The 23,404-nt window shown below is 38.7% G+C and overlaps 3 protein-coding genes across 4 annotated transcripts; 2 read left to right on the top strand and 1 right to left on the bottom strand.

Moving 5' to 3' along the window:
• Window positions 1–1,486: 1,486 nt before the first annotated feature.
• Window positions 1,487–3,841, top strand: serp1 (stress-associated endoplasmic reticulum protein 1). The gene is made up of 3 exons (XM_053622765.1): window positions 1,487–1,737; window positions 2,008–2,083; window positions 3,139–3,841. Exons 1-3 carry the CDS (start codon window positions 1,654–1,656, stop codon window positions 3,177–3,179), a joined length of 201 nt encoding a protein of 66 aa, XP_053478740.1. The 5' UTR covers window positions 1,487–1,653; the 3' UTR covers window positions 3,180–3,841.
• A 2,636-nt stretch (window positions 3,842–6,477) lies between these two features.
• mtif2 (mitochondrial translational initiation factor 2) lies at window positions 6,478–10,605 on the bottom strand. 2 transcript variants are annotated; one of them, XM_053622711.1, is made up of 3 exons: window positions 10,566–10,605; window positions 8,846–8,954; window positions 6,478–8,710 (listed from the first exon to the last, which is right to left on the bottom strand). In XM_053622711.1, exons 2-3 carry the CDS (start codon window positions 8,948–8,950, stop codon window positions 6,728–6,730), a joined length of 2,088 nt encoding a protein of 695 aa, XP_053478686.1. In that variant the 5' UTR covers window positions 8,951–8,954; window positions 10,566–10,605; the 3' UTR covers window positions 6,478–6,727. The 2 variants fall into 2 exon arrangements, with proteins under 2 accessions (XP_053478686.1, XP_053478687.1); XM_053622712.1 differs by lacking the exon at window positions 10,566–10,605 and having other exon boundaries at window positions 6,478–8,705; window positions 8,846–8,936.
• A 134-nt stretch (window positions 10,606–10,739) lies between these two features.
• On the top strand, window positions 10,740–23,067 carry pcyt1ab (phosphate cytidylyltransferase 1A, choline b). The gene is made up of 9 exons (XM_053622738.1): window positions 10,740–10,877; window positions 12,254–12,361; window positions 14,166–14,262; window positions 14,982–15,098; window positions 16,172–16,323; window positions 16,434–16,512; window positions 16,667–16,809; window positions 18,981–19,169; window positions 21,796–23,067. The coding sequence occupies exons 2-9, from the start codon at window positions 12,257–12,259 to the stop codon at window positions 21,991–21,993; spliced, it is 1,080 nt and encodes a 359-aa protein (XP_053478713.1). The 5' UTR covers window positions 10,740–10,877; window positions 12,254–12,256; the 3' UTR covers window positions 21,994–23,067.
• Window positions 23,068–23,404: the final 337 nt, after the last annotated feature.

Genomic DNA, 23,404 nt, shown 5'->3' with positions numbered 1-23,404 from the left:
CAGGCTGGTCTAAGATTTGTAAAAATATTTTTAAAAAATGTTTTTTAAATGCTTTTAAAAAAATCTATTTAAATGAGAAATTATCTAATTATATCTATAATTTTTTCGAATTGCATGACGATTATTAAATATGTATTATTATTATTATTATTATTACTATTAGTAGTAGTATTGTTGTTGTTGCGACATAAGCGGTACAGATGATGGATGGAAGGATGGGTGGGTATTTGTGATTGTGCCCTGCAATGGGTTCGCACCCTGTCCAGGGTGTATGCCCCTTGTGCCCCAAGTCCTCTGGGGTAGTCTCCATGCTCCCCTGTGTAGGATGAGCGGTACAGAAAATGGATGGAGGGATTGATAATAAACAAATAATAGCTGAATAAGGGAAATGTGGAAACATTCTTGATTGAGTTGTTTCTAAATGACAGCAATGAAACCATCTGGAGTGGAAATGTGCTAATATATAATAATAATATTATATTTATATTTTATATATTATATTTAGATTTTATAAGCTATTAGGGTTTCACAAGAATATTTAAATACTTGGGCCTTTACTGGGGAAACACTTACAGACAGGCAAATCACCCTAAAATCTTTAGATTTTATTAATCTCTCAAAGATATTATTATTTATGCATATGATTAAGAGTGGTACGGTGTCCCAGTCAGTACCATGACTTCCTCACACCTCCAGGGTCCTCAGTTCTCAGATTACTGTCTGTGCAGAGTTTCACATGCTCTCCTCATGTTCATGTGGGTTACCTCCTGGTTCACCAGTTTCTTCCCACTACCCCAAAACATGTCCGTAGGTAGATTGTCTACACTAAATTGCTCTTAGATGTGAATGAGTGTTTGAATGTTGAATGTGTGTGCCTGGTGACCTGTGATTGACTGGCATCTCACATCACCTTGTGTCCAGTGTTAAAAGGATTGGCTCCAGATTCACTGCGGCCCTGATCAGGAAAAATGGCTTACTGAAGACGAATGAATGAATGAATGAATGAATGAATAAATGCTCATTATTTATTTTGTATTATTGTTTTTTTATTACACATTCAACTGTATTAATAACATTAATAATATCCTGAATATGGAAAGAAAAATATATTATAACACAAGAAATAAAGAAAACACAAATTCATTCAGGGTACAAAAAAACGGACAGGGATGTGTAAAACGCTTATGGATGATCAAACTTTTTTTTCGATTGAAACAATCAAATTCGTCGTTCAGTTCAGGTCATAGTTGAGTTCAGGGGGCGTTTCCCCCTAGCGTCACTCAGTCTGGATTCGCCACGACGGCGGAATAAAGCCGAGTGGGCGGAGTCATCCTTGTGCCTACGTAGCACATCCGAATTAAGGGGCGGGTTCATGAGTGTGCGTACGTGTAAACGCACGGGTTAATGGGCGGAGTCTTTCCCCTGAGTACGTATGCACGTATGGGTTAGTAGGCGTGGTCATCTCGTGCGTACGTATGCACAAAGAGGTTTCGAGGGCGGAGTCGTGTTTGTGCTTACGTAGACATCTCTCGGAGTACAACGGAGAGCTAGTGATCTTTTCATAAGAGGGAAAGGTTTGCTTTGGGGTTTTTATTTTCAAATTTAATTTAGCCACGACTTAATTTGAAATCGTTGTACGTTAAGACCGAAAATATGGTGGCGAAACAGAGGATACGCATGGCGAACGAGAAGCACAGCAAAAACATCACACAACGAGGGAATGTGGCCAAGTCATCAGTAGGTTGAAGCTTAATTGAATTATCTAAACACTGATTTAGCCTGCTTAAATGCTTCTAGGTGATACTTGAGTACAACATTTTTTTTAGCTATTGAATGTGTATTTTTTAGCTGGATAGTAATCAAAAGGCGGCCCGATGAAGAAGCCTATAACCCCCATTACTTCCTACATTATACTGTTGATTGAATTGTTGTAGCTACACCATGATCACTTCCTGTCATCAACATAAGCAACACTGACGTGTGTATATTTATTCATCTTTCCTGCAGAGAGGCACACCAGACGAGAAGGCAGCAGTAGGACCCTGGCTCCTGGCCTTATTCGTCTTTGTAGTGTGTGGATCAGGTCAGTTTTCTCAATTACCAGTTTCCTTTCAATTACTATTTGTATTAACATATGTCAAGACCAGAAGGGGCAAAGTACATTTGAACACCCCCCATCCCAATCCTCTGCTGTCATTCCTGTCAACAAGACTAGATTTTGTGTTGAATTTGCAGGGTGATGTCTATTAAAATTCAGCATTTTCTCCCTTAAATTAACATACACAGTTTTTCTTTTCCTTCTATTTCCCGTAGCTCACAAGCATTTATTGATCTAAAAAAAAAACCAAACCCATTGATAGTCAGCCTAATGAGTGTTAATGCTGACTCGGTATCTGAACTGTCCAATCTAAACAGCTCATCATTTGGACATAAGCGGTGATGCTGTCTGTTTTAAAATGAAGTACTCCAAGCATACTGAACAGCTACAGATTGAAACGCTCAACCTGAGTATTAAATCATAGTACTGATTTGATTCTACTCTATTAGGTTAACGCTATTATTATTTTAGCTTTGTTAGAATTTGAACCTGTTATTTTTTGTATTGCAACTCTATAATCAGATGTATAAATCTCCAATTGTGACTCTAATTGTGACTAGTACAGTTTCCGAGTAGCCTATACATTCCAGCTCATATTACAGCTGCTAGTTTTCCTTCTAATGTCCATTAATCACAGCTTACAAAAAGGAAGCTTCAATTACGAAATACTTCAAGTCCCCCTGAAATCAAAATCGAAGTTTTGTGGCTTTTAGTAGGAATATGTTCGCCTTAAGGTTATCTATAAACTACCGTGCTTCAAAACAGTGAAGAATTTCACATTTAGAATATATATAGTTTAGACACACAAACTGACTTTACTTGTGACGCGCTATTCATAAAATAATGATTATATACAGCTACTTTTGACTTTAATAAGTTATAAGATGCTTTATAAAAAAATAATAATAAAAAAGAAGAAGAAGAATTAGGATTTTTGATAATCAAGCAAGTCATCACTATTCCCCATCTTTGTAGTTTAAATATGTAATAAATTAATCTTAAGGATCTCAAAAATTTTTATATCTTCCTTTTCTCCCCAGCCATTTTCCAGATCATTCAGAGCATCCGAATGGGGATGTAAGAAGACAACCGGACCATCATCATCATCATCATCATCATCACAGCTCAATAGTCCTCTCTTCTCTTTTCTCACTCTGCTGGCAAGGATAAAGATCAACTCTCAGCTCTTTGTGTCTTATTTAAAATATGTGTAGCTGTGACCACAATACTTTGAGATCACGTGCCTTACAGGAATGGTGGAGGAATGAAAAATTAAGAGAAAAAGTCTAAGCCATATCTTAACAAACATTCCAGTCTAAAGAAGACTGCTGCTGGAACACCATTGTTATTACAAACCTTTCTGCCTCTGACTTTTACTACAGTGATTCCTCATACAGCTGTTCTTTTTTCTCTAAAGGACTGTTTCTATACACCATGAAATGTTTTAACTCAGAGGGGTGCCAAAATATCAGGTCTTAATTCAGGTCACAGTTACATAAGAGTTGTCCTGAACTGCAATACAGTGATGTCGATTATGTGGAGCTATGCACCTTTCATGCATTCCTGCCAGTGTTTATTACTGTTTAGGGCTTTTTTTTTTTTCTTTTTTAACCTTTTTTGTTGGATGAAATAAATGAAGGTCTTTAATGTCAGGTTTATGTATTGGACAGCAGCAATTTGTAAAATTATGTATTATTTGCTTTCCACACGAATGATCTTTAACAATAAAACAGTTAAATGAAAGCTTTGTTTCATTGTTGTTCTCTTGTCACAAACTGATTTGTGCCATTGTCATTCATGCCCAGCACAAATGACCTGTTTATTATTGTCACCTCAGAAATGTCAAAGGTGCTAACATTTACAGTTCAGCTGTAGCATTTATGATTTTTAACCAACGATGATACAGGAGACACCTGAAAATTACACTTTTCTTTTTTCAGATGAAGCAGCGGTCAGGCCGAATGCAAATGAAAAACGTCTGGCTGAAAATCCAATTTACTTAAGCCATGGTCACATTAAACTTTTGCCTTGCTGTTTTCTTACCATTGCTTGGTGCTCATATGAGAAAACCCCACACAAATTAGCTATTTAGATGACATTTACCCTTACCGTCTTGTTAACTTTAGTTAGCATCAAGCTGTTCCGTTCACTGACATACACTAAGGTTTCTGAGGTAAAGTTATATTTTTCTTCACCCTTTTACAATTTTCTTGTTAGTGATGTTGGCACATCTGGTACGTAAGGGAATGTAGACCAAATAGAGAAAAGAAAAACGTATAACCAATAATATGGTGAAGCTTTCTGTAAGGAAACATTTACTTAACATTTCTGAAAGGATTCTGAGGTGTCAGTGCTTTGTAAATAAAATTTAAAAAAAACAAAAAGTCACTTTACTGTGAAACTGGAAATCAGAAAACACTGCTTTACAGTCCCAGTGAAATATGAAACTGATTTTTTCTGTCTTATGTTTCTAACTGCTGTAACAAAAGTGATAACAGGAAGTAAATTGTTTCATGGACATTCTACAAAATTAAATGTAATTATAAACAGTCATGTCATTCACTAATAAATTAAAAATGGCAATCATTGGCAAATTCCTGTAGTATAAGACGAATCACTTCAGGATGTTTTATATATATATATATATATATATATATATATATATATATATATATATATATATATATATATATATATATATAAAGATGTATGTATGTGTATATATATATACACACATACATACATACATATATATATATATATATATATATATATATTATATATATATAAAGATGTATGTATGTGTATATATATATACACACACATACATACATACATATATATATATATATATATATATATATATATATATATATTATATATACACACACACACACACACACACACATATATATATATATATATATATACACACACACACACACACACACACACACATATATATATATATATATATATATATATATATATACACACACACACACATATATATATATATGTATGTATGTATGTATACTAAATCAACTTGGTTAGAGTAACTCCGTTTTGTGTTTTGTCAAAAACTTCGCTTAGAAAATCCTCCTATGTATGAATATACACTTACCATCCACTTTAACAGGAACACCTGTTCACCTGCTCATTCATGCAGTTATCCAAATTAGCCAATCAAGTGGCAGTAGCACTATGAGCAAAATAAAATCAAGCAGATACAGGTCAAGAGCTTCAGTTGTTCATATCAAACATCAGAATGGGGAAAAATATTATCTTTAACTGTGATGTGTGGATATCCACACACAACAGTCTTAAGCCTTTACACAGAACGGTGCAAAAAAAAACATCCTCTGTGCCAAGGGTCTGCAGGCGGAAACACCTTGCTGAAGAGAGAGAGCAGAGGAGAATGATCAGACTGGTCTGCGCTGACAGGAAATTTATATTAACTCAAATAAGCACTCGTGTGTATGAAAGTCCCAGGAGATCAGCAGTTTCTGAAATACTCAAACCAGCCCATCTGGCATCAATATCCATGCCAGGGTTAAAGTCACAGTGATCGCACTTTTTCTTCATTCTGATGTTTGATGTGAGCATTGACTGAAGCTCCTGACCTGTATCTGCATGTTTTAATGCATTGTGCTGCTGCACCATTATTTATATTATTGGATAACTGCATACATGAGCAGGTGTACAGGTGTTCCTAATAAAGTGGATGGTGAGTGTATGTATACAGTATATATGCTCATGCACTGGTACGCTACTGTATATTGTTCTTTGATTGGGGACTTTTGAGCCAGTTTAATAAATGAATGGATTTACAATGTGACGTTCATTTAGTTCGACTTATATTGTTAATTAATAATTATTTGTTAGAATAAATATGGTTAGATATCTAGGAATAGTACAGTTTGTACAGGATCTCACCAGTCCCACATTACACATAAAGCATGTTTTCCAAGTGGTTTACAAATTGTCATCGGCAGCTAAGAGCTGAACCCCTTATGGGACATTTATAAACAACAATCAATATTACTAATTGCTTACCCAGCCATTAATATTGCTTATTTGCCCCACTATATAAGATCTCAGGGAGTTCTCCAGGTGAATCCAAAAAGCTTGTTCACATATGCATGATTTTAAGATGATAAGCAATTAATAAACAGGTCATGGTTGGCCAAAAATGTAGGTAAATTATCTTGGATGTATGGGCATCTATAAATCGATAATAGGAACATTTAAGAAATAACAGGACATCTACATTTAGGATTATTCTTTATAAATGAGGCCAGATTTACAATTAACCGATTATTTCTATACCTAATTATACACAGCGAAGATTATAAGAATTTAGTACACTTAATATCATCTGGTTTATTTAGCATTTGGTTTATTGTTGCTTTTATTTTTGTTTTTTTATTTGTAATGAATAAATAAATGTAAATTAATTACATTGCTACTAGATACCGTTTTCCACTTTGTTTTTAAACACATTTATTTTAATCATGGAATAAATTACACAACTTGCCAGTCACATCCTAATATGGACATAATAATCTGATAGAATAACTATTTTGAACATCACATGCTAGTGATGTCAGTGAATTTTGGGGCAGTCTCTTAAAACCCTGGATCCCAATATATTCTCTGCTGCTTCTCCGAGTCCTCGTAACAGATTACTTCATCTCCAGCTTTAAAGTCAATAAGCTTGTCCAAAGACAGACCGCACTCCATGCCTGTCTTTACAACTTGCACATCATCTTTATGATGCTTTAGTGCAGTCAAAGCTCCTTCCCAAAGAACCTCTTTTCCTCGAATGAGTCGAAATTTCATCTTCTTGTCCAGTTGGCCCTTCTGGACTCTGCAGCCAGCTACTGGGACCTTCTTCTTCCCTACAGTCACATCAAATGTGGCCAGAACAGTGGCTTCTCCTACTATATTCTCCTCACTGATCGGGGGCAGTTTACTGCTAAGCTCCTCTTTCAGGTCATCTATCAGATGGTAGATGATGCGATGCATCTTTAAGGGAATGCCCTTCTTGGCAGCCATGTCTTGTATTGACTTATTAGCGCCAACATTGAAGCCATATATTGTTCCTGAGAACGTCTCTGCCAGGTTAATGTCATTTTCTGAGATGTCCCCAACACCAAAATGCACTATATCTAAGGCACACTGTTCCTCTGCATCATAACTTTCAAGGATGTTCAAAATTGCCTCCACTGAACCGTCAACATCACCTTTGACAATGAGACTCAGACTGTGATCCTCAGCCTTGGTTTTCTCACTGGGTCTGCAGGCTATATGGTGCTTGTTGGCCTTGTAGCGAGCGACTTTCCTCTGCCTCCAGTTGAGATGTGCCAGACTCTCCCTCTCTTTCTGATAGCTCTCTTGGTGTTGCTTCTGCTTGGCCTCGATGGCTTGCTGATCTTCCTTCAGCTTGTTCTGTTCTTCCATGTATGTGCGCCACTCCACTACCTCCCGAGCCCTCTGCTCCGACTCCACCTCCAGAATTTCTTCGCCAGCGGAAGGTAGGTCCTTCCAGCCAACAATCTCCACAGGAATACCAGCCCCTACACATGTCACAGTTCGGCCGTTCTCATCAAACAGTAAGCGCACTTTAGCCCAGGCCTTTCCTGCCACAAGTGTGCAGCCTTTCTTTAGGGTGCCCCGCTTGATTATTGCCATGGTTACAGGTCCTTTGCCCTTGCTTGTACAGCTTTCAATGACAGTCCCCTCTACTAGACCCTTAGGGTCAGCTTTCAGTTCCAGCATCTCAGCAAGCGCTACTGTGGCTTCAGCCAGCTCCATCAGATTCTCCCCCTTTAAGGCAGACAAATGGATAGCCTGGACGTCTCCTCCAAACTCTTCACACACAACATCATGGGCCAGCAATGCTTGTTTCACTTTCTGGGGCTCTGCCTGAGGCTTATCACATTTATTCACTGCCACAATAATTGGCACTTTGGCATTCTTGGCATGCTGTATGGACTCAATGGTCTGCTTCATCACTCCGTCATCAGCTGCAACCACCAGAATGATGATGTCAGTAACCAAGGCTCCACGAGCCCGCATAGCAGAAAACGCTGCATGTCCAGGGGTGTCCAGAAATGTAATCAGTTCTCCAGAAGGAAGCTGGACCAGAAACGCTCCAGTGTGTTGAGTGATGCCTCCAGCCTCTTGCACAGCAATCTGGCTCTTCCTCAGGCTGTCCAGCAGAGTGGTCTTCCCATGATCCACATGCCCCATAATAGTGACTACTGGAGGTCTATTCACTAAAATAGCAGGGTCTGGAGGTGGTTGTCTCTGGATGTCTTTGTTTTCTCTGACTTCATTCTCCACTATCGTGGCCCATTTATACTTCATCCCAGACCTCTTTATAGCCTCTTTTAGCCACTTCTCCTCTAACACAGTGTCCGGTTCCAGATCATTGATATTTATAGCTGTGTTCAGTAGGGCCTCATATACATGATCTATGTCTTTGTTCATAGCCTCAGCAAGTTGAGACACGGTCATATACTGCTTGATCTCCACTTCTTGCTTCTCCTGTTTCTCTAATTTCACTGGTTTCAGGATAAACTTCTTACCTTTGCCATGCACTCTACCCTAGACAAAGCAACACACTCAGAATTAGTCAATTTTCATACAACATCTTCAAAATATGGCTTACATACACATTTCCCAATCTTTTCCATAAGTTCCAAGGTTTGCTTAAGTTGTATTCTGTATAGGTTGCATTACCGGTTTAGCTGCCAAGTATCGTACATGATGGGGAGTGTATAGTGGAACATCAAGACACTGGGCTGATGCAGCCCTCCCAATCAGGACAGAAAACCTCTTAATCATGGCACTGATGACACAAACACACAAAATTGCATAGTAACCACAGATGAAGATATGAAATAGGTTTAAAATTAGGATTAGTCAGAATAGTGAGCTTTGTAATTGTGATATCTGAAGGATACAGATATTAGTCTTAAAAGTGACTAAGATCTGGCATTTCTTATGGACTCAGGGCCTTGAGTCTGTATACAGGACCGATTCTAGGGGAGGGGCTCATAATCACAGGTTTGCTTTCATATTAAAAAAGTAATAATAATTCCATGCAGGCTGGCATGAGGTAGACATTTTTTGCAATGCTCTTAGTGCAAGCACTTGCACCACAAAGGTGAGTTAATTACAGTGCTCCAGTCCTATGAAAGTCTGGTTTTAAATAACAGTATAACTTATTACTACAAAAGTAAAAACAACAAGTCACATGACAAGTTGAACCAATCACATTACTCAGCATGCAGCACTGAAGGCGGTTATGAGCATCCACATCTAATGTGGCCTATGCCATGGTTCAAAAACAGCCTTCACACTTCAGTGATTAGATTGAATTGTTTGGGCCAAGTGTAAAACTGCCCTTAGAAACAGAATCTGCTCTTAACATCAGAGGTTTGAACGTGGCTTTAACAGGGTTCTAACCTTTACTTCCTGGAAACATTACAGACCTTTTAAAGACTTTTTCCAGAAAAACAGTGATAAACATTACACTGCATTTCCTTTACCGTGCAGCAGATAAAGGAAATGGATTTAGACTCGTAGTGTCAATAGTGGGTCAAAATTACTTTGCCAACAGAGTATCCAAACTTTTCCCAATATATTTTCTTGAGTTTCATATTTTCTACATGCCTTTAAGTGTCTTAGTCGTCCAGGCTTTCCAGACCTGTATCAGACAGACAATCTATATCCTATGTTCAAGATCTGTGTCTTGACATAAAAAAGTCAATGGATTGGATTAGATCAGAAAACATGTAAAATCCAATTTGATAACAATCCAGAGCTGCAATCCGGTCTCAATACTGATATTAGGGGTCTACAAGAGTTTTTTAGTTTTCTAGATCAGTGGTTCTGTGAAGCACAGCCAAGCAATCGGTGATTTTAAATTACATTTTGGAAATCACAACTCAATATCCTCAAAGTACTGAGTTCCTGAATGGATTTAATCTTACCTTAATAACGCAAAACCAAGTAGGCTTATAAATATACCTGAATCTAATGTCATTTTAATAAATAAAAAAAATGTCCTATAAATGGAAATGTCAGTAATAAAAAGCTCTATGGATAAAACAACAAGCCCAAATACTGTTGTATACTTGTAAACATTTAGTGTAGGTGCATGGTTTTTTGTTTTTTTTTAAATGTACTGAGGGGGGTCAGTGTAATTTAGTTTACAGTTAATGGAGTCTCTGTCTAGAATAAGTTTGAAAACCCCCTCTCTACAGATCACATGCTGCATTCACATCAACATATCCAACAGGAAATACTGCAGCTCGGTCTTCAATAGTATCTAATCACATATTTACTAACACACTTTAATACACCAACATCACAACACGCGTATAATACAGCACTAGATACTGTTAGATTACATACTGAAGCATGCAGCATTAACCAATTGACTTTGAATTCTTACCGTCCCAAAGCTTCCGGCTTGGTTTAAGACTTCCTGTGACGTGTCATGTCGTCACTTCCGTTGAGAGTTGCCTGTTCCTGTGGAGCTGTCAAATTAGTTAGTGGAGTGTTACTGTTTGTGTGTTAGTTCTCTGTTGTAGGAAAAAAAACGACGGCGGTTTATTGTCTGAATGTAAAAAAAAAAAAATGTAGTTAGTCACTTTACTAAATCGTACTTCCCGGTTACACACACACACACACACACACATATACATACATACATACACCGTCTTCTTCTAAGTCCAGGCACATCGACTGAACTCTACTCAACAGGGTCAGTAACTTCTATTCCAGCTGTAGCTATTTATTTACTTTTGTATAGTGTCGTGTACAAAGTGATATTTATTGTTGTTTAAGGTATTAAGTCCAGCTACCTGTTCAGTTACTCTGTATCCCCGTATGCTGTTGTCTTTTCAGTTCACTTTATATAAGTAAACTTTGTGCTACTTTGTACTACGTCCAAAGACATCAACAGAAAAGGAAATTGTTTTTGTTCAAAATTTTTATTTTTTTTTGGCCTTTTTAGGTCATTGAGGTAATTTAGAAGTTTGTAATGAACAACCTTTCAAGAGGAAGTTAAAGAGGAAAGAGGCATGACTTGTTTCCTCTCCTTCATGACGTTTATCTGTATTTGGGATATTATTCAACATTAGTTGACAGACAAAATTATTCATGCATAGTCATACAAAACCTTGTAATGCTGAACCGTAAATCACACGATATTGTACAGTAAGGAATGCTGTGGAAAAATTGTCTTTATTGTTTAACCTTTTGTTCTTTTGTTGAAAAAATTCACAGAAATACTCTGCTCTCATTGATATCAAACAATTGCAAACAACAGAGGTTTATATATAAAAAAATCTTTGTTAAATATAGGTGTGCAACAATTATTGACATACTTTTAGTCAATATTTTGTGCTACCCCCCTTTGCCAAGATAACAGCTCTGAGTCTTCTCCTATAATGACTGAACTTGTGGTAATGTAGGTGACTTCAGATTGTAGTTTTGGAGACTTTCTGACCCCAAGATGCAACTAACTTCTGCAATTGTCCAGCTCTGATCCTTGGAGATTTTTTGGTCACTTGAACCATCCTCTTCTGTGTGTTGAGACGATATAGACACATGTCCTCTTCCAGGTTGATTCATAACATTTGCTGCACATCACAGCTATATTCCTTGGTCTTACCCATTGTTATGAATGACTAAGGGAATTTGGCCTATGTGTTACCTCATATTTATACCCCTGTGAAACAGGAAGTCATGGTTGAACAATTTCCTGTCCTAGACACTCAGGCGTACTAAAAAAATAAGGAAAATATCAATGGGAATATACTTTAAATATATTTTTTCTCATATGAATTCATAGGGGTGCCAATAATTGTTGCACACCTGTATTTAACAAAGATTTTATTATTATTATATTTTTACAAAACTGTTTTGTTGTTTGATATCCATGAGAGCAGAGTATTTCTGTGAATTTTGTGAACAAAAGATGAAAAGATTAAATAATAAAGACCATTTTTCATAGCATTCTTTGCTCATATTTGCCAATGGTGCCAATATTAGTGGAGGGCACTGTACCTAATCTGCTTCTTGAGAGCTTTCTCTGATGGTAAACAGCATTAAATTATACAGTTTTCCCACATTTAGGGCATGGAGGGGCACAGTTCAGGACTCACAAGGAAAAGAAGAAGAGAGGGACCAAACGGAGACACGGACAAGGAGGAACGAGGTGGAAAAATCCCACGAAGGACTTCGGTGAGTGCAGTGAAGCCATCTGCAATCAGTCTGTCATACAGTTTTGCCAACTATTTTCAAAGAAAAATAGCTAAAGTAGCTCACAAAGGTGCTGGAAGTCTCCAGATAATGTCTTAAAAATCTGCTTAGTTATTGAATTGTTATGATCAATTGCGTATCAAATCATGTTACATGAGGAAGGAAGTTGTTTTTTTTGGGGTTTTTTTCCTGAAGACAGTTCGACTTGAATAGAACAGAGGTCTATCAGAATGGAAAATAGATTATAACATATTTCCTATAGAAAGAAGTGTACTCTAACTATTTATGTATTTACAAAATGCCATAATTTCTATCAAGAACAAGACAAAATTAAGCAGTCGTAGTGTGTAGTCTGGAAACAGTCACAAAGGAAATAGTTACAGTTGGAATAAATCACTTTTATTACATACATGTACTGCCAAGAAGAGAGTTTAAAACAAAGAATAAAGAGATTACACCGATCAGCCATAACAATAAAACCACTGACAGGTGACGTGAATAACATTGATATACTTAACAAAGATTTTTTTTTATATAAACCTGTGTTGTGTTTGCAATTGTTTGATATCCATGAGAGCAGAGTATTTTTGTGAATTTTTTTAACAAAAGGTTAAACAATAGAGACACATTTTCACAGCCTTTTTTGCTCATATTTACCAAGGGTGCCAATATTAGTGGAGGGCACTGTATATTAAGCAGCAAGTGAACAGTCAGTTCTCGAAGTTCTCGAAGGGTAAGGATCTAGAGACATTGACAAGAGCCAAATTGTGATGGCTAGACAACTGGGTCAGAGCATCTCCAAAACGGCAGGTCTTGTGGGGTGTTCCCGCTATGCAGTGGTTACTACCTACTAAAATTGGTCCAAAGAACGACGGTTCGTAAACTGGCGACAGGGTCGTGTGTGCTCAAGGATCATTGATGCGCGTGGGGAGTGAAGGCTAACCCGTCTGGTCCAATCCCACAGAAGAGCTACTGTAGCACAAACTGCTGTAAAAGTTCATGCTGGCTATGATGTCAGAAAACACGGTCCATCACAGCTTGCTTTGAATGGGACTGTGTAGACACAGACCGGTCAGAGTAGCCATTCTGATCCCTGTCTACCATCGAAAGAGCCTACAATGGGTAGTTGAGCATCAGAACTGAACCAAGGAGCAATGGAAGGAGGAATGGAAGGTGGCCTGGTTTGATGAATCACATTTCTTTTACATCATGTGGATGGCTGGGTGCATGTGCGTCACTTATCTGGGGAAGAGATTGCACCATGATGCGCTATGTCAAGAAGGCAAGCCCGTAGAGGCAGTGTGATGCTCTGGGCAATGTTCTGCTGGGAAATCTTGGGTGCTGGAATTCATGTGGCTGTTACTTTGACACGTACCACCTATATAAACAGACCGAGTACACCCCTTCATGGTAACGGTTCAAGGAGTTGACTTGGCCTCCAGATTCCCCAGATCTCAATCCGATTGAGCGTCTGTGGGATGTGCTGGACAAACAGGTCGGATCCATGAAGGCTCCACCTCGCGACTTACAGGACTTACAGGACACCTTCAGAGGTCTTGTGGAGTTCATGCCTTTTATGAGTCAGAGCTGTTTGGTGGCACAAGGGAGACTTACAGAATATTAGGCAGGTGGTTTTAATGTTATGACTGATCAGCGTATCACAATGGTGATAAGTGAGTGGTTATTGGGAACAATTGTAACCAGTAGCTATGACTCACTAAGCTGGCAACAATCCAGTCATGGGACATATTGAAAGTGATTTCCCGTGCGTGTGTGTTTTCTCCAGATCCTGACAGAACCTGCACCCTTCTCTGATCAGCTGGAGACTATGTCCACTCCATACACTCGTGTGAGCCTAGAGGAAGCCCGTTGTGGCACACCAGGTGCTTGCTTACAATTTCTCTTTCCTCCTGTCTATTTTATCTTCAAAGACTTCCAAAATAAACATATGTTTAATGTATGACTACAAAAATGTTCATTATAGTGGCCTGTTTATAAGGAACACTTAGAATATCTAGCAATCTTAGATATACAATTATTGACTGTAGCCCATCTGTTTACCCTGGCCATCAGTGAAAAGACACCTACACAGGACCACTGCTAATCAGATATTATTTGTATGGCGGATCATTTTCAACACATCAGTAACACTGAAATGGTAGTGCGCGTGTGTGATGCAGTTATAGGTATATTGGGTACAGCAGCATTGCTGTGTGTGTTTTTATATATATATATATGTGTGTGGTGTGTGTGTGTGTACATCAGTATGTCTGCCAGTTTGAAAAGCAGTCCACTGAGCAAAAATATCCAGCCAACAGCTTTGCTCTGATCATGAGCCATGTAGTAAGTGTATACAGTGTTATTTGTCACTGCCATGCTAAGAATGGTCCACCATTAAAATAATATCTTGTCAGCAGTGGTCCTGTGGTGGTCCATTTCCACTGGTGGGCAGGGTTAAAGGAGTCAAACTCTGCATAGCAACAGATGGGCTACAGTCTGTAATTATATACCTAGAAATGGAAGGTGAACCTTATTAAAAAAGTGTATATAAGTGACATGTTTAGTGAAGAAGCTGTCCTTTTTTCCTCATTCTCATGTGTAGTGGGCCGTGCAGTGCGCGTGTATGCTGATGGGATTTTTGACATGTTTCATTCTGGACACGCCCGAGCTCTGATGCAGGCTAAATGTCTTTTTCCAAACACTCATCTCATCGTAGGCGGTAAGTAGCGTGAAACCACACTTAATCACTTAGTGAAGACAAGGGCCAAAGGTTTTAAAGAGCAACTCCAGCCATCTAGAGTGAGCTAGGCCTTTAGTTCACAGAAGGAAAATCCTTGGCATAATTTAACGACAGCAAGTCTTTAGTTGTTCTATGTAATACAGTCTGTTTTTCTCTTTTACATCTCCATTTGTGTTTAAATGTGAGGCGGTGATGTGCCAAACAAAACATTAAAAACCCACTGAAATGTTATAACCAGCTCCATTTTAATAAACACTCATACTTTTGGCTTTTTTTGTTTTTGTTTTTTCAAACCTGGGGCACAGAAGGCAACTATACACAGACCAAGCTTATTCTGTGTAACCAGTCAACTTTATTTCATCATAAACAACGATAACACGCATTTATAATAATCTGACAGTAGAATTCAGACCATTTGCTTGGTATATTTACATGAGAAAGCACTGAAATGAAGCTCCACTCTGCAGTGAACAAATGGTGGCTGTGACCTTTGGGCAGTGTAAATCGAAAAGCCTGAATTGCACAATAAGTAAAGATTGCAGCTTCGTTTCTGGAAGGATTTCTTTTCAGTGCTTGCCACCTGACACTCAGGATGTGTGCTGCATTCCGGAAAACATGTACATCTATAGGAATTATGAAAACAAAAATAGATTGAAAAGAAACAGCCTTAAGGAACACATTAAGACAAATGCATCAGTTGCCTTTGTAGTTTTCTCTAGTGTATAGCCTACTGGTAAACTTAACCCACTATTTGACTAATACTGTACTTTATTGAATTTTGGTGATGTTTCAGAGTCTGATTGACGTGGTTTCTGTCAAAACACCTCTTTGTGCTTGTATATCTGACACAAACATGTGTTTTGACAGCATGAGAATGAAAAAAGCCCCATTCTCAGTACAAGTATATGTCATGGTGCGTTAAAGGCCAAACCACAACTTTTTTTTTTTTTTTTTTTTTTTTAAATACACTAGTAAAAATCATAAGAAATAATGCAGTTGAAGATCACGTTTTGTCACGTTTTCACATGTCTATAACTTCACTCTTTTCACAGTATGCAGCGACGCTTTAACGCACAAGCTTAAGGGCTTTACTGTTATGAACGAGGACGAGCGTTACGATGCAGTGAGTCACTGTCGCTACGTGGACGAGGTGGTCAGGGATGCCCCATGGACGCTAACACCAGAGTTCCTGACCAAACACAGAGTGAGCGACTATTTGAAGGATGTCTGGCATACATGGCTTTTAGTGAATATTTAACAACTTGAGCGTAACACATTCAGAAATACCTCAGATTGACTTTTCCTGTCTTGCAGATTGATTTTGTTGCCCATGACGACATCCCGTACGTTTCAGACGAGAGCGATGATGTTTACAAGCACATAAAGGAGGCCGGTAGGTGACAAGCCAAATAATTAGTACAGTACAGGGCAAAGAGTTAATAAAGGAAGTTCTGCACTGGCGAAAATGTGATTGAAAATGTTTTTGTTTGTTTTTTAAAATAATTTTTATTGCCTTGATTACTTAAGAATGATCATTTCATTTCAAGGCATGTTCGCACCCACACAAAGGACAGAGGGCATCTCCACCTCTGACATCATCACACGCATCGTCCGTGATTACGATCTTTATGTGCGACGCAATCTGCAGAGAGGCTACACTGCCAAGGAGCTTAATGTCAGCTTCATTAATGTGAGTTCAACCAACATCTTTAACAGTGTCCAGTTCAGAAAAGTTGGGTGTGTCCTTACTTCTGAGAGGACTGGATGTGCATCTTCAAGATTCCAGATCCATGATCCATTATTGAGCCATGATAGTGAACGTGATTTCTTTAAGAGGTATATTCCTGGATTCACATCTCCTTGTTATTAAAGAAATAACATTCCTATCACTCCTAAGCAATTACTGCTATCTGATGATATCAGAGTACACTTCCTGCTTCACTTCCATTCCTGAGCCTTTACTGAGAAAATTCTTTCCATAGGCACCAGTCAGCCTATTGTGCAGCTCTGCATTTCACTTCCTATATTTAAGCAAAATTGTTTATTTGTTGAAGATACTGACAGAATAAACATATTTAGCTGCAGTTCATCATATAAGGCAAAATGAGCACATTTATTCATTCGTTCCAAATTGTTGTCTTGGCTTTGCCCAATGCTTTCGCAATGCCTCTGATAGATTTTTCCCTCTTCACTCAGCTTCAAAATGGCTTGCTTTTCTCCCATAGACAGCTATCTGATCTTCAAGTTGGTTTATCCTTTTTAACAACAAATGCAGTGTTCAGAGATGAAACCTACGGCTCAAACCAAGAGTAGACATTCAGAGCTATTATTTCTTTAAATGATCAATTTAACAGGGCACACCTGGGCAACAAGAAACACCTATCAGTCACATGTTCCAGTATTTTTGATCACTAGATGTAAATACGAGGACATGAAAGCTGACATTCTAATCTATCATCTCATTCATCTTTTGATCTCAAACCCAGATGTCTTCAGTGTATAATGAAAACAATAAAATTGGCCTTGCTGTTCCAATACTTTTGGAGGAGACTGTATATAAAGTTGGCTGGTCTGCCGAGCTACGTATGTAGTGCACTGCCCAGTTTAGCTGACGTGATCTAACAAAACGTGCAGACTAAGTGCCTCGTTGAAGTTAAATGCTGCTAAAGATGTTTCAGTATTTTGACAAATGGCCAGTTTTGCATAAATTTATGAACAGAAATACAGATTGATCATCTGTGGCCAGGAACCAAGGGAGTAAAATTGACCTTGCTGTCTCGGCGGGAGGGATGGCATACTCTTTCTCCCCTGACACAGTGACGGTAGCTAAATGTGGGCATCTCTGAGCTCTTGTATGTGAAAGAGGATAGATAGTGCTTTCCACAGAATGTGTGCCCTTCTTTGAGGAAGCACATTAGCCTACACTCACCCCAGCTGATACTTATCATCTGACAGGGGATTGTTGGCTGATGAGTGGGAATTGGCAGGTGACCAAAATGGGAGAAAATGGGCCAAAAGAAATGCGGAGTGGAAGCTTACTGGTGCATCAGGCAGCATTTTTTGAGAGGCTTGAGTACGGATTGGAGGTGCACAGTGACTGCTGAATAGGAATGCTGTAACAGGAACTGTAAAGAGACAGTGCTTCATGAATATGACCTACTTAAGACCTATTTACACTCCCCACTCGAAGTCTGATGTTTGAAATATGCACTGGGAGAGACAGGCACTGAAAAGTATGGAAAGGGAGAGAGAAATATACAGAACAATACTTAATAAAAATTTGTAAATAATAGTACACCGGTAATAAAGAGAGTGGCATGTGTGGGATGAGGTTTTACCAAAACACAGGCATGTGCATCAGTTAAGTCACCATCATCTCTTAAATTCTGCCTGATACATTAATTAAATCATTTATTAATATTTAATAATAACTTTATCATGATCAAGGTTGTGGTGGATCCCTTGGAACACTGGGCAAGAGGCAGGAGTGATGGAACATCATGCTTGCACACACATTTTCGCACACTCATTCACACACTCAGGGGCAGTTTAATTTATCCAATACACCTAAGAGAGAGGAAACCGCAGATCCCTGGGGAAACCCATGTGGACACAGGGAGAACATGTGAAACTCTGCACAGACAATAACCCGAACTCCGGATTGAACCCTGGAGCTCTGAGGTAGTAACGCTACCCACTGCAGTACTAGCATCCCACCTTCCCTGATACACCCTGTTTTAAACTGCTGCAGCTGCAACTACTGGGGTGGTTACTGTTTCCTCAGAGGCATCAATAATGTGATATGTATTGTCAGCTGTTGGAATGAACACGAGACTTTGTTTCTACACGTGATCTTTGCAGGAAAAGAAGTATCACCTTCAGGAGCATGTGGATAAGGTGAAGCAGAAGGTACGGAACGTGGAGGAGAAAAGTAAAGAGTTTGTGCAGAGGGTGGAGGAGAAGAGCATCGACCTTATCCAGAAGTGGGAGGAGAAATCACGCGAGTTTATTGGCAACTTCCTGCAGATGTTTGGGCCAGACGGGGCACTGGTGAGACAGCAGGGTGGATGTGTGGGGCACTAATTTCTGTTTATGTATCTCACGTAACAGTGTGATGGGTACATTGCCCTCCACTAATATTGGCACCCTTGGTAAATATGAGCAAAGAAGGCTGTGAAAAATTGTCTTTGTTGTTTAACCTTTTGAACTTTTGTTAAAATAATTCACAGAAATACTCCGCTCTCATGGATATCAAACAATTGCACACACAACACAGGTTTATCAAAAGAAACTTTGTTAAATATAGGTGTGCAACAATTAGTGCAACAATTATTGGAACCCTTTTAGTCAATACTTTGTGCTATTTTAGCCAAGATAACAGCTCTGTGTCTTCTCCTATAATGCCTGATGAGGTTGGAGAATACATGGCAAGAGATCTGAGACCATTCCTCCATACAGAATCTCTCCAGATCCTTCTAATTTCAAGGTCCACGCTGGTGGACTCTCCTCTTCACTTCACACCACAGGTTTTCTCTGGGTTTCAAGTCAGGGGACTGGATGACCATGGCAGGACCTTGATTTTGTAGTCAGTAAACCATTTTTGTGATGATTTTGATGTATGTTTTGGATCATTGTCGTGCTGGAAGATCCAACCACGACGCATTTTAAGCCTTCTGGCAGAGGCAGTCAGGTTTTCATTTAATATCTGTTGATATTTGATAGAGTCCATGATGCCATGTATCCTAGCAAAATGTCCAGGTCCTTTGGCAGGAAAACAGCCCCAAAACATTAAAGATCCACCACCATATTTAACCGTGGGCATGAGGTATTTCCTGTTATTGGTCACCCAGGTGTACTAAAACAATGTAAAAACCTGTGTTGTATTTGCAGTTGTTTGATATCCATGAGAGCAGAGTATTTTTGTGAATTATTTGAACAAAAGATCAAAAGGTTAAACAATAAAAAAAATTTTCACAGCCTTCTTTGCTCATATTTACCAAGGGTGCCAATATTAGTGGAGGGCACTGTATTATATAGAGTATATACAACCACACAATATTAATTTCAGTAAAAACAAAGGATTGCAGAAGACAAACTTATTGGACCACCCTATTCCCCATTAAACTGCGCTAACAGTTGATTATTTCAGCTCAGTATTTAAAGTTTTCATTTTGTCTGCACCTTTGTGCCATTTTAATGACTTCCAAGAACATCTTTATTTGCAGCGAACTTGCACACAATTACTTGTAACTGAGCTTCACTGATTTTTAATTTTTTTTCCCCCTCCACTCTCTATTTCCTTCTTGCCTTGGATCTTGGATTACTGTATCCTCCTGAATGTTTTCCTTTTCAGCTGACTATCTATGAGGGTAAATTGGTGTGTTGTGTGTATAGGACCATGTAAATAAGGAACCAGTGAATGGGAGCTTAATTCCACCCAGCTTTAAGCTGATTAATTTTTGTCCAGATTCATATTTATTTGTCCTCACTCTGTGCACTCTAAACTGCGCTCATTTCTATGCAACTTTGATAAATAACATTACTGACTTTATAGTGGGGTCTAGACATAGTCTGCATAAAACATGGACAACGTGGTGCGTCTAATTCCTAACGGGCTGTTCTGAAGCAAAATATAGCCAAACGGGAGGTCGCCATCTTGGTTGGGCTTGTGCAGTAAAGAGCCTGGCTCTTTTTGCTTCTTGTATGAAATCGCAGCTCTCAGCACAGCTTTTCATACAGCAGGCAAAAACATCTCACCTGTGGTAACCATAATGGCATCCGATTTAGATAAGCACTACTTAGGGTTAGGGTTGGCAGCTAGTTGCACCCAAAACAAACACTGCAATGGGGACAAATACTTATGCAATCTCACATTCAAATCTATCCGGGTTTTTGTTTGAAACTACTTTTGCAAAATATATTGCCAGTCCCCACACTTTACAACTGATGTGCTTAAACAGATAGCAGGCGTTTACGACTACAGACATTCAGCATGACATTCAGCATGATCTGGATGCCTGAAAATCTCCACAAACAAGAATTACGTATCAACATTGTATTATCTCACTCAAAAAATGATCTCAGCTGTATTTAATATTGTATCCACAAGCTATGATACAGTATGCTATTTGGATTCCTAAAGCACCGATAAGATATTTGATGATATCACTGAATCTGCTATGATACGATACATTTAGTAGCCTTCGGTTGCTACCGTACGTGACCAGCTTTGTTGAGAATCTGGGGTAGACCTACTGTTAATTCACGAATGATGATGATACACGGAAGGTCTATTTTAAAAGTATGACAGTTACGGCACATCACCGTGCTAGCCTATTAAATTCCTCCACACATCAGTTAAACATGAATTATTTTTATATACCAGTTGTTTGTCCTTTTTCGACAATCTATTTACGATTGTTGCATTGATTAATATCAGTTGTTGCCGTTTTAATCAATGCATTGACCCAAGCTGTAGCTAAACCCTAGGATTTACTATGCAATAAGTATTGTTTACTGTTAAAGAACAGTTTTGACAAAAGAAAATCTGATACCTTTCCACTTAACCCAAAATGAGACATTTTAAGTGTTGTATGTTTGTTTCTGATGTAAATGAGGTGTTTCACTCAGCAATCCTGTTGCTTTGCCCTGAATTCTTGTCTCCCCCCCCCTCCAGAAGCACATGCTGAAGGAAGGGAAAGGACGGATGCTGCAGGCTATCAGCCCCAGACAAAGCCCCAACAGCAGCCCCTCACGGGAAGAGCGCTCTCCTTCTCCTACCTTCCGTCTTCCTTTCTTCACCAAGACCCCTCCGTCCTGCTCACCTCCTCACTACATCGACACACACCGCATCAGTGAGGACGACGAGGACTAGAGGGCCTCAGGATTGTATTCGGGTTTTTAAATTCCAGACGACAGTGTCCAATTGACTGTTGATTGGGAGTCCTAAACTGTAACACGGCTTTAAGTTAATCTAGTGTAGGAGTCTGACGAGGACTCCAGCACCGGGCTGCATTAATTACTGTATGAAGGGCCAGATAGAGCTCCAGGAAACAAATTATTCTCAGATTTAATCAGTATTTGTTTGCATCTTTTATACACATTTGATTTGTGCACACGTTCTTAAGTCCAGTATGACTCACCGCACACTACTGTGACTCTGTGTTACTGTCACATCACACATTGGACCATTGAACCACCTTTTTAGTTCTTTACATTCCAATTGTTCAAATGTAAAAATGCACGCGCACATGCACCTCTTAAAACGAACAACGAACAGATTAGACAAAAATTAAATGTACCTCTCAGCCAAGTCCTGTTTGGTGGGTAAAGTTTGCTTCTTTAGTTTTATACAGGTGTAAAAAGCTTACTAACGAGTAAGGAAAGCTTATAGCTACCAGTTTAACAGAAACCACATAAGCAAGTTTATATGAAATGACTTTATGCAAGTGTATCATTTTTGCATATAGCTTGTACAAAGCTGTTTATGTACAAACAGTATCACGAAGTCTATTGATGCGATATATGCATATTCAGATATGAAGTTTGCAAAATACTAAACTGGTAGCTATAAGCATCTCATGCTTGTGAGCTACATTCTGTGCAAAACTAAAACAAACAGATGTCTTGGCTGAACAATTACATCTGAGGTGAGAGGAAGTGTGTGGAAATCTTTTTTTTTTTTGGCCAAATTGTTCCTTTAAAACTTATTACATTCCCTTCTGTCCCAACATAAACCACACGTAGGCTAGAAAACACTGGATTTACTGCCATAATGGAAAACTGAACAGAATTATTTTACCGTGAGGGCGAAAGTCATAGTACGTGTGTTCAAGGCCAAGTGACTATTTTTAAATATCCTAATTTTAGTATTCGGTCATGTTTGCTTAATAATCACTGTCTTTAATTTCTAATCTGTCACAATAAATGAAAGTCTTATTCCTTTTGAGATTCTGCATTTGTCCTCGGTTTAATTGCATGTTCCTGATTTAAAGTAGCCGCACAGCTCTTGTACAAAATTAGCTTCATACACTACACGTTTTGGCAGCTTTATTCGTTGTAAAATTGTTTGTTTCATTTTTAGCCAAACTATTTCTTTAACATTTCTAATGTTGGTGCTCATTTTACGGCCTGAATGATGGCACAGGCTATCACATTGTTTACATTAGTGAGTGAGTGAGTGTGATGTATTTAAGCAGACAGCTGCAGTAAAGGCCTGGCAGAACATCACCAGGGAAGAAACCCAGCATCTGGTGATGTCCAGTTCCAGACTTCAGGCAGTCATT

Source organism: Ictalurus furcatus, chromosome 4 (assembly GCF_023375685.1).
Source record: "Ictalurus furcatus strain D&B chromosome 4, Billie_1.0, whole genome shotgun sequence".
In the NCBI taxonomy this organism is placed as follows: Eukaryota; Metazoa; Chordata; class Actinopteri; order Siluriformes; family Ictaluridae; genus Ictalurus; species Ictalurus furcatus.
This window is presented reverse-complemented; position numbering and strand designations above follow the sequence as displayed.

Bases quoted from the DNA above. Each gene is read 5' to 3' on its own strand.
- serp1 (XM_053622765.1), top strand. From the start codon at position 1,654: ATGGTGGCGAAACAGAGGATACGCATGGCGAACGAGAAGCACAGCAAA. The intron at 1,738-2,007 runs GTAGGTTGAAGC...TCTTTCCTGCAG, and splicing joins GGAATGTGGCCAAGTCATCA to AGAGGCACACCAGACGAGAA. The intron at 2,084-3,138 runs GTCAGTTTTCTC...TTTTCTCCCCAG, and splicing joins CTTTGTAGTGTGTGGATCAG to CCATTTTCCAGATCATTCAG.
- pcyt1ab (XM_053622738.1), top strand. From the start codon at position 12,257: ATGGAGGGGCACAGTTCAGGACTCACAAGGAAAAGAAGAAGAGAGGGA. The intron at 12,362-14,165 runs GTGAGTGCAGTG...TGTTTTCTCCAG, and splicing joins AAATCCCACGAAGGACTTCG to ATCCTGACAGAACCTGCACC. The intron at 14,263-14,981 runs GTGCTTGCTTAC...TCTCATGTGTAG, and splicing joins AGCCCGTTGTGGCACACCAG to TGGGCCGTGCAGTGCGCGTG.
- mtif2 (XM_053622711.1), bottom strand. From the start codon at position 8,950: ATGATTAAGAGGTTTTCTGTCCTGATTGGGAGGGCTGCATCAGCCCAG. The intron at 8,711-8,845 runs GTAATGCAACCT...TGCTTTGTCTAG, and splicing joins GATACTTGGCAGCTAAACCG to GGTAGAGTGCATGGCAAAGG.